At 31.0% G+C, this 11508-nt stretch overlaps 1 protein-coding gene across 5 annotated transcripts in view; it reads right to left on the bottom strand.

Annotated features, from left to right (window-relative positions):
- The window catches only part of LOC118195777 (ethanolaminephosphotransferase 1-like), a 154118-nt gene extending 142895 nt beyond the window's left edge, over positions 1–11223 (bottom strand). The window contains exons 1-2 of one of the 5 annotated variants that reach the window (XM_085809844.1): positions 11037–11194; positions 3713–3903 (exon numbers count right to left, since the gene is read on the bottom strand). In XM_085809844.1, coding sequence (XP_085665970.1) covers positions 3713–3778 — 66 coding nt within the window. In that variant the 5' untranslated portion in view covers positions 3779–3903; positions 11037–11194. Of the gene's footprint in view, positions 1–3712; positions 3904–11036 lie in introns of those variants that run through there. The other 4 variants (XM_085809846.1, XM_085809845.1, XM_085809847.1 and 1 more) reach the window with 4 other exon arrangements.
- Between the last annotated feature and the right edge of the window lie 285 nt (positions 11224–11508).

Genomic DNA, 11508 nt, shown 5'->3' on the forward strand with positions numbered 1-11508 from the left:
GCAACATCATATAATGTAATGGCCCTTCAGTGTATGTTAATCTGCCATTATTTGATACATTTCATAAGCATATGGGATCTAAGAGGTCTAATGAATTTAAGTTGATAATATATGTGATTGATTGGCTTGTTATATGGTAAGTTAATTTGAGGAAATTTTTTTTATGATGTTCATATGATGTTACATATTAATAGTTCAAAAGCATTACTGCATCCCTTTATACAGGGTATAAGTAGTTATCCTATCCAACCGGGAACTGGAAGGTCCATTGTTTCAACTCTGGCATAAGCCCATTGATTTCTCACATTATGGATATGGGAAAATATAACTTAATGGTAGCACCTAAACTAAAATATGAGTCAGATTAGGTCAAACAGAGCTAATAGCTTTCCCCAATCACCCTTTCAATAGGGAAAATGTAAAGAAGTATCAAATTCCCTTATGCATGTTCTTGCAGTGTAAATGGTTAGCACATTCAACTGGCAACTGAAAGATCTTTAGTTTGGGTCCTGACAAGGGAATAGTTGAATGATCCTGTTTGAATTATTTGTTATCCGATAAATATATTTACTTAAAACAACATTTTTATGATTATTCATTTATGTGATCACATACATTTTAGCATAATCTTTATGAAATTATCAGCTTTTGTGGTGTAAATTGTTAGCACATTCAACCAGCAACTGAAAGATCTGTGGTTTGAGTCCTGAGAAGGGAATAGTTGAATGCTACTGTTTGAATTATTTGTTATCAGATAAATATATTTGCTTAAAACAACATTTTTTACGATTATTCATTTACGTGGTCACTTACATTTTAGAACAATCTTTATGAAATTGTCAGTGCGAGAAAAGCTACGCCACTTTATTTGCAAAGCAAAAATGTTAGCTAACCAATAATTAACTGCAAAATTCTATTAAATTTTTCTCTGGCTACACAAATTAATAGAAAGACATCAACATATAAATTCACATATCATTTGTGCATATGATTGCCAAATCATATTACAAAGTATGGCATAATCAGCTCTCTTGTAAAAGAGGCTAAATGCATGACCAGCATTTTATAATTTTGACATATTAAAATGGCGTATATGTGCATATCTGTATGTATATATCTAACAGCTTAACAGCAAATTATAATGGCAAACATCATCTCTTTTATAACATAAAATTGAAAATTATACTATAAACAGTTAATTCGATACTTGCAGAAAATTTTGTCGACCACAAGAGACGGCGCCAAACACGCCAAACCAAAAAAAAAAAAAAAATTATTAAATACAAGGAAAAACAGGTACTATTCTGTTTTGAGGGCCGTAAAAAATTTCTGCGAAAATGTATGCGCAAACGTTCCAAATCTAGCGTACGCGTTGATTTCAGATTGCATAAGTTTATATTGTTCTATATTTCTTAAGACGCCATTGAAATACTAGTTTAATTTTTAAATCCTTTTTTGATATCCTGTGCATTTAACAATTTGCGAATTGCCCATGACGAAAAGTCGGCAATAGAATTTTGGGTAACGTGCAGAATCACCCACTGCTTGATGCATTTTTAAGAATTGCACATACTCGGTATCCATGTGCACATCGACCTATTTTCACTTAAAAAAAAAATCCTAGAATTGCACAAAAATGGCACTGTGCACACCCTTGACTTTATTTATGTACACATCGACCTATCTTCGCTTAAGAAGTAAAAGAAAATTGACAAAAATCCAGTTGTTTTTAACCCTTGTAAAAAGCGGCAAACAAATAAGTGAGCGATTCTGCACTTTACTGAGAATATTTTCAAAGAAAAGGCATCATTCATTATAGAAAATTACGTTTGAACAACCAACGAGTTGAAATTATGCTTTAACGGTAAGTCAGTAGCGAAATAGCGATGTAGGCATCCATTCAGTTATGTTTAGCAATTTTTATATAAATTATAATAATGATCTGAAATAGTTATTTGCTCTTATGCTTCCATTCAGTCATGTTTAGCCTTTTTTATATAAATTATAATAATAAAAAAGTATTATATGAAATTAACCTTTCATCTAAATTAAAACATCAATCTTAGATAGTTATTTACTATTATACTTCCTTTCTTGCATTAGCGCTGCCGCAATTATTTTTGGCAGCACTGGCATCAACAATAGTTTGGTGATTTTTTTACGGCCCTCGAAACCGAATAGTACCGAAAAACATTCTATTCTTATTTTTCTTTCAAATTTCTTATATTATGATTTATTTATATTTTATTTTTCATTAAAAATGTCCATTACTTTTTATTTATTTATTGCTTCTCAGTTTTTAAATAAAGCACCATTTCGTGGCCATCAACACATTTTTTTTAGGCTGGTAAGATTCCATAACTTTGGAAATATTCAACAGCATGCTCTTCTAAAGTAGGCAGGTCCCAAATTTTAATCTTCTTTTTTGTTGAAAATGCGTGATAGAGAGGAAAAAAGGAGTCTTTACTCAAGAATAATAAATAACATGTGTAATCAAGGTTACACTAAACCCAGCGTGTTTGAAGAAAATTGTTCCATTTTAAGAGAAAAATTGCATAGTTTGGCGTCTTTTCTTAAACAGGCAAAAATGGTCAACAGGATTTTCTGTAAGTACCATTAATTCTTATATTTTTTTCAGGTTCATTTTTTAATGCTAATAGATTAATTAATACTATTTCATCAATAAACCCTCAGTCTTATACCATATCACTATAATAATAATAATGTATTATCATTTTACTAAAAAAAAATCTTAGTATGCAAAAATAAGTTCTACAGTTAAAAATAATACATCAAAATAGTTTGTAGGCATATATCATTTCAATCAAATAACACAGAAATCTTCTGATATTTCTATGATTCATTACTATTAGTAAGTCTCATTTATTATATGTTAAATAATCGCAATTCATTTTTAAAACACAAGCTTCTCTCGCTTGTGTTTATTTTTAAATTTAAATTTTAATTATTTAATAGTTATGACTAGTAATAACTAATAACTACTAGTAATAAATAATAAATCAATCTGAAAGACACAGTGACCATTTTTTCTCATGGTGATCCATGAAAAAATATGGTCGCTGTGTCTTTTAAAGAGATTCACTATTTTACCCCTGCAAATATTATAAAAAGCAAAATTCCCAGCAAGAATATTAGAGAGATTTTTAATTTAAACTTGTGACATCAATATTTTATTTTACATAAACTACATTAACTATCAATAATTAGTTTTAAATCATAATGAGGATACAAATAAAAATAATTTGTAAAAGTAATTATAATAGTTACAAAAATTTTGTATTTCACAATATTGTTCGTAAGGTATTCGACTTTTACATTTTAAAATTAATTTAATGTTCATTATGCATAAATTGGACTCTTTAAGTGGTGATTAAATATGTGGTAGAGAAACCTTACAGAAAATTGGAAATATAATATATATACGGAAAAGTATAGAGAACCTATCTTTCTTTCAATACATTCTTATTATCTGAATGTCACTCCAAACACTCTCTCAGCTCAGCACATATTATTATGACAATGAATTTTGGCAGTCTTAAAGTATGCAACAAACATATTTTCGAAAAGAGCGAATACATTATCATGGCTTTGATAAATTCAACACGATTTAGAGATCTGCAGCTATATTCTTCATTTAAATATGAAAAAATTAGTGGTGGAAACGCATACAGAGCTGTGATCAACTTCCTACCACAAACTGCACAATCCTGATTGACGACAGAGCATCTATTTCGGCCGAGTTTTCCATCAGTTCCATACTTGCTGAATATGCAATGTTCACTAAAGCTGGGTTTCGCTAACAGCGACATCTGGTGGCAAGTTAACTGAAGACAACTCTTGGGAGCATAGAATAGGCATCCAGGGTAGAAAACTGGCTCCAGGCTATAAAAGAAGGTAGGTACAATCGTGGTTTGCAGCACTGAAACAAGCAGTCATACGCTGAAATGAGTGCTCGTAAGAAAATGCGAAAAAAATCCGTCAGCATTTAAAAATGTAAAGAAATGCACTAATGGAATTGACACCTTCTACAGTATGCCTGTTTAGTACAGAAATCAATCGAATGCATGAATGAAGAGTTATTTTTTAGTAAATGCGAGAGAAAATCTAGTATCACAAGATATTTTTTTTTTCTACAGAGAAATACTAGTCATTTCTTTAGTTCTACGCATACATAAGTGTTTTTCTAATTATATTAGTGTATGTTACATTTTTCTACAGAGAAATAAAAGTCATTTCTTCAGTTCTATATATACATAAGTGTTTTTCTAATTATATTAGTGTATGTTACATTTTTCTACAGAGAAATACAAGTCATTTCTTCAGTTCTATATATACATATGTGTTTTTCTAACTTTTCATAATTATATTTGTGTATGTGATATTTTTCTATCTCCTATTGTTCTAAAACTTTCTTTAGAAAACTATACCATAAAAAAACATGATTTGTACACATCCCTCCCCTTATTCTGTAAAACTAGACATTTTCAGTAAACCTCTCAGCCTACATTATGTCAAATTTGCAGGATTCATCTGTATTAACATCATTTACAATTTTTGGATTTCGCAGATATTACCTAATCCATTATCTTGTCTATTTTTGTTATTAGCTTTTAGTTTTAGATATTTGGCAGTGAACAATTTATTGTAATAAAAAATTGCTAGCTTTAAAGATGTCAATACACAATTCTTAATCACTTATAAAACAAAGGCTTGACTTCACAAAGTAGCTAAATAAAATCAACAGCATTGCTAAGTCTGCAAACACGTTAGAGTAAACTTTTCACTATTCCACAATTTTTTACAACTTCCAACCCTAGGCAAATGAAGAGAAGTGGCACCTTCAGTAAATTCTAGAAAAATCGATTCTTGGATTTTGGAGTCCGTTACTCAGAAACTTTCAAAATGTGATCATCATGGCAAGAAATTGTCTAATTCTACCAAGGCTCAGTAAATAACAATAACCTATATTTTCAGCAATTTCTATTCCCAATTTCAAAATCTGTTAGCGCAGGATGACATATATTACAAAAAAATAAACTACACACACAAAAATAGAATAAGCGTTTATTATTTATACAGAAAATTAAATCAGAAATAAATATGAAACCACAGTAAAATAAGACGAATTATATAATAAATATGAAAACCAAATACATGACAGCATCAAATAGATAAAATTAACAGACAACAGAACAGAACTGCGTCTAGTTATTTTTTTTAACCCGAGGCCAGAGGGTAAATATATAATGTTATATAATATAAGTTAAACTCGTTCACATTTGTATTCAATAAACATTACTGCTTTAAAGCTTAGTACAACAACTTTTACAGTAATATATACAAAATGTTTATAGTTTTTGAACTGAAAAAAAAAATCAGTACGTTTCTCATGGTTCAATCATAATAAATAACTTTGGAAATAATATATAGCAGTGTTAGTAACAGAAGGATATTTTACTCATTTTCAAGCCTTTATTTTATATAAAATTTCTTGCCTCTATCAAACAAAAATCATCAATAAATTTTCGAAATTTGATAATTTAATTCAATGGTGTATGGTGTATAGACAGAATACCCGTGTGTGACATTTTTTGGGGGGGAGGGGGGGTCGGAACAAGTTAAGGTATAACACTTTATTATTTTAAGTTTACTGATGTTTCTTTCACATCAGCAGAAGTGACTGGAAAAATTAAAAATATGCTTAATGAAGTTTTTGATTAAATTAGAAGCTGCTTCTTTAAATCATCTAGATTCAATGGCATTAATTTTTCACCATTCAGAAATGAAGAATCAGAAGTGCATAAAAAATTATTTTAAGGCAGAAGCTTACGATACAATTAATAAAGAAAACTAGGTACTATTCGGTTTTGAGGGCCGTAAAAAATCGCCAAACTATTGTTGATGCCAGTGCTGCCAAAAATAATTGCGGCAACGCTATTGCAAGAAAGGAAGTATAATAGTAAATAACTATCTCAGATTGATGTTTTAATTTAGATGAAAGGTTAATTTCATATAATACTTTTATTATTATAATTTATATAAAAAAGGCTAAACATGACTGAATGGAAGCATAAGAGTAAATAACTATTTCAGATCATTATTATAATTTATATAAAAATTGCTAAACATAACTGAATGGATGCCTACATCGCTATTTCGCTACCGACTTACCGTTAAAGCATAATTTCAACTCGTTGGTTGTTCAAACGTAATTTTCTATAAAGAATGATGCCTTTTCTTTGAAAGTATTCTTGGTGAGCAGAATCGCTCACTTATTTGTTTGCCGCTTTTTACAAGGGTAAAAACAATTAGATTTGTGTCAATTTTCTTGTACTTTTTAAGTGAAAATAGATCGATGTGTACATAGATAAAGTCAAGGGTGTGCGCAGTGCCATTTTTGTGCAATTCTAGGATTTTTTTTTTTAAGTGAAAATAGGTCGATGTGCACATGGATACCGAGTACGTGCAATTCTTAAAAACGTGTCAAGCAGTGGGTGATTCTGCACTTTAACCAAAATTCTATTGCTGACTTTTCGTCATGGGCAATTCCCAAATTGTTAAATCCATAGGATATCAAAAAACCGATTTAAAATAAAAAAACGATTTAAAAATTAAACTAGTACTTCAATGGCATCTTAAGAAATATAGAACTATATAAACTTACGCAATCTGAAATCAGGGCGTACGCTAGATTTGGCGTGCTGTTAGATGGGTGCATTTGCTAGATTTGGCGCTTTTGCGCATACATTTTCGCTGCAATTTTATACGGTCCTCAAAACGGAACAGTACCGAAAACTACTATAGAGTAAAAGTCATAAATTATAGAACTTGCAAAAATATGTATTAAAGCAACTTAAAAATGCTACTTAAAACAAATTATACTTCAAATTCTTCACACACTACATTTTTACAGAAATACTAGAGCAGAGTTAACAAAAAAGGACAACATCAGTTCTTAATTCACAAAATTTCATTTGGCATGCTAAGTTTAATGCAAAGTTTTATGAACACAATACATTAGAAGTGGATGATCTGTTCTGGGACTGATTCACTAAACTGAATGAATGATCAGCACTTTGGTGAAAAAGGACTGAGTAAAATCCTAGTATACGGTGCAGCCTTGGTACGATTTTGAAAATTATCGCCAACACCAAAAATGATCCAAAGAATTTCTATATACTATACACTATATGTGTATATACATAATATATACTATATATAGCTATATATATTCTTTGAATGACCCGTTTCCTACTCATCGTATATGTCTCGTTTTTACTGCTCATCATAAAGTCGCCATAAGTAGCCAAATCCCGTGTGCACCAGATACTAGAATTAAACCAAGGGCTGTAACAGTTCACAGAGAGCTGTTGTTGGAAAGCATGTCAAAAATATGATTCCTCTTAATGTAAACACTAGCAATCTTTCCTTTATTATCTACCAGAAGCATCTGACCTATTTTTTATGTGTGTTATGCATGTATATATGTGTGCTTTTGGTTCATCTGGTATTCAAAAAACAAAACATTAAATAAACTGATCACTCCTGCATGCAAATGTATGGAGCTCAACCCCCCCCCCCAATCTGGCAGTGCGAGGAATTCTTTTAAGTACATAGATAATAGGAACTAGTTCCCCGAATTCTCGGCTGTTCAGCGCTCTGATGCTAGTCGCAGAAGTGGGTCATATGGCGTCGTGATTATAAGAGCGGTTTTTATCACTCCTATAATCAAGCTTAAAGGAACAGGTTTCATCGCTCCTATAATGAAGCTTAAAGAAGCGTGTTTCATCACTGCTGCTGTAGCTGCAGATCTGATTCCAATGAAGTCTTCATTATTTGCTCCTTCAACTCAAGGCTCCTGCAAAGCCTTAATTATTTGCTCTTTTTGCTTCCTTGGAGCAGTTCCTTCGAGTTTCATCGTGATTGTTTTAATACTGTGTCATAGTATAGCTCGTGTGTATATTAGGTATTACCTTTTTTATATAATATTACTGTAATATTTATGTAAAATAACAAATTATACTTCTAACTTCTTGTAATCAACAGTGGTAAATTTCTCTTTAATCTTCTTCAGAATTAGTATATATTTATAAACATAAATTTTTCCATCTAATGTATTGGAATTCATTGAATAAAATCTAAAGTATTATTAATAAACTTTAAAGAACACAATTCTTTAAACAATTTTATTAACGAGAAAACAGAATTGAAACAAATAATAAGTAGCCTTTTGAAAACAAAATCCCAAAGAACATTTATCTTTCAAACAGTCTTTTTTTGTTGCCATCTTCTAAAAATTAAAAAGGACAGAAATTAAAGATACAATGAAAAGAACACATAGAGGACGTTACATACTCCCTTCCCAGTGAAAATGATTAGGAGACATAATCCTTTAAATGTGGTGAAAACCTAATGGTATTTCCACTGCGTATGGTATGGTTGCGATAGACTGGCGGCAAAATTCCTCCCCTTTCCCAAGATTTGCACTGTGTGTGCAGATCTCGATAATCCATAGGCCTGTTGATTTCAACTGGCTGCTCATCATTGTCTTTTAAGGTAAAACATGGTTTTAGTCTATCAATTGAAATTCTTTTGACAGTTCCATTAATTTCAATGTCAAAATACTTTGGTGTTCGGTGTTTGATAACATAAGGCTCAAGATAAACTGGCTGCAAAGATAAAGTGGCAGTGTTATTGTAGATGAAAACATGCGAGCAACTCAAAAGGTCATTGGAAACAAATACGGTTGGTTGTACTGCCATGGGTAGTTATTGCATGTTTCATGCTACAGATAATAATTTGTAGCCTTTGCATGAACTCTGAGTGTATGACATTAGGGATCGTGGTGATGAATTCTCCATGTAAAAAAAGGGAACTTCTGCAAAGAAGCTCGTCTGAAGAGTATCCTATATCTTCTTTCAGTGCAAAGTGTAATCCAAGAACCAAAGGTTAAGCATCTATGCAAGATTTGCTTTATTGTAAATGACATCTCAAGCTTGCCTTTATAATCCCGTGTTGTCACTCAATCAATCCATTTGATTGTGGATGGTATGCTGCTGTTCTGGATTTTTGAAAACCGAAGTATTTGCTCAAAGATGAGAAGAGTTGACTTTTAAACTGACATCCTTGATCAGATATAAAATAATGTGGTATTCCAAAACGAGAACAGGTTGAGATCATCCCCTTTGTAACTGTTTATGCTGAGTGATCTGCCATAGGAAGGGCTTCAACCAATCTTGAAACATAATCAGTCATTGTTAGTAAGTACCTGAAACCTTGACATGAAGGCAAGGGTCCGACAATATCAATGTGAACATGTTGAAAATGTTCAGGTGGAACATTGAAGTTCATAAGAGCTGACTTTGTATGTCTTTGAACCTTAGATCATTGGCCTTCCATGCATTCCCTACACCATAACTGACAATCTTATGAATAGAAGGAAACATCTGTTGGCGAAAGTTTCATGGAATGTATCGGCGGTTACTGTTTGTGGAGACATCACAATAAATCAATTTATCAATGCCTGGAATGGGAATCTGAACCATCCTCAGCCTTGGGTTGTTTTTTAAATCTGTTAATTCTTCATCATCTTGAAATTCTGCAATAGTTGCATAATCAACTGCAGATGGTATTAATTCTGGAAAGAGCAGCTGCAACATTTTCTTCTCCCTTGATGAAGTGAATATTCATTGAAAATTGAGCAATATAACTGAATTGTCTTGCTTGTCTGGAAGAGGCTTTGTCTAAATTTTGTTGAAAAGCAAAGGTAAGAGGTTTTTGGTCCATATAAATGTAGAAAGACCTTCCTTCTAATATGTACCTAAAATGCTTCATTGTTGTGTAGATGGACAAGAGCTCTCGATTATATGTGCTGTACTTTCTCTGTGTGTCAATTAAGGAATGTGAAAAGAAACTTAACAATTTTGTGTTACAGCTGGAGTAGAAAATAAACATCAAAGAAAAAATTAATTTATTTTTTAAATATTTAGCTTTTCTCATACAGTTTTTTTTTTTTTTTTTTTTTTTTTTTTTTTTTTTTTTTTCTTTTCACATAAATTTTTACCCATTTAAAATTTTTAAAGTTATGTATATATAAATAAAAATTTGAATAATTAGGTCTAATAAAAAATTCCATTTATATAAAATCACTTATTCCAAAAAAACATTAATATTTTATCACATTAATAGAAATTCTTTTCCCTTTTAGTAAAATGTAAGATTTACTCTAAAGATGATTGTCTAAACTTTATGTAAAATAAAGGGTTTTAAAATTTTAAGAGACTATAACAATAACATATTACAAATCTTGGCTTACTGCAGCTTCTCTTTATTATAATCATATTTAAATTATCTTTTTTGAAGAATACATATAATAATCAATGCAAAATTTTATTTCTTATGAAAGCTAAGTGCAGAATTTCAATTCCAATCAAAATAAAGGAAGAGAGCTTCGTTTACTTGCTGTAAATTAAGTCACTGTGCTTCAGATTTTGCACTTCATGTACAAAATCAGAAGTACATATCGAAAGCAGAAATAAATAACAAATAATCCTTTCAAAAATTACACCGATTTACGAAACGTGGCTATAAAACATAAGCTATATCACGTGTGAAACATAAGCTATAAATATACCCAGTACATACTCATAAAAACACTCATTCTGTTTCAAGACTACTTTTACACAACTATAAATCTCCTAAAGTATAATTTGTAAAACACAAATTATTTTAAAAACATTCCTAGATCCTAAAATCGCTTTCTCTTCATAAACAAAATTTCCGAGACAAGATGTAACAAAGAGATCAACCCCCAGTACTGGTCTCCGACTAGTTTAAGCTGCTGTCGTTAACGGTACTGTAAAGTAATCGTAATTTCAAATACTTATTCCAGATCAGCAGAAAAAAAAACATACAAAAAAAAAATTAAATCCACCGATTTACACATTAACAACCAACTTCATACATGGGAAATATACATCTGATATAACAGATAAAAAGATCCTATTAAAGATTACCTTGTAATTTTCAAAACCCCTCATTCTTTCAGGGGACAGGTACTGGTGATACATGACCAGCGGATTTACAAAACACCGCTTTGGTCTCTACTATCAGCAAAATTAACACTCTCGTAATTTCAGTACTACTCTCTTATCGAACTACCCAGACCCTACTTCAGCAAAAAGTGGCGTGGTTTGCGATGAAAGATGAAAACAAAAAATCTGCGGTTATAATTTCAATTTGTTTACACTGTGAAAAAAACAGTAAAATGATTCCCAAGGTTTCCAATTTTTTAACTCAGTTCTGTTATTTCAAAACAAAAAAACTTTGATATATATATATTTTAGCAAAAATCTTTATTCAATTTTCAATATGAAGGATAAAATTGCTACCTAAGTTTTTAACGCACTGAGCAAAGCACAATCTGCTTAGGCAACAGTGGTACATTAAAAGACGAAAAAAATTTTTCTAAGAATGCCTACAGACGCA

Source organism: Stegodyphus dumicola, chromosome X2 (genome assembly GCF_044657685.1).
Source record: "Stegodyphus dumicola isolate Sdum_Otavi_A_Nest chromosome X2, ASM4465768v1".
NCBI lineage: Eukaryota > Metazoa > Arthropoda > Arachnida > Araneae > Eresidae > Stegodyphus > Stegodyphus dumicola.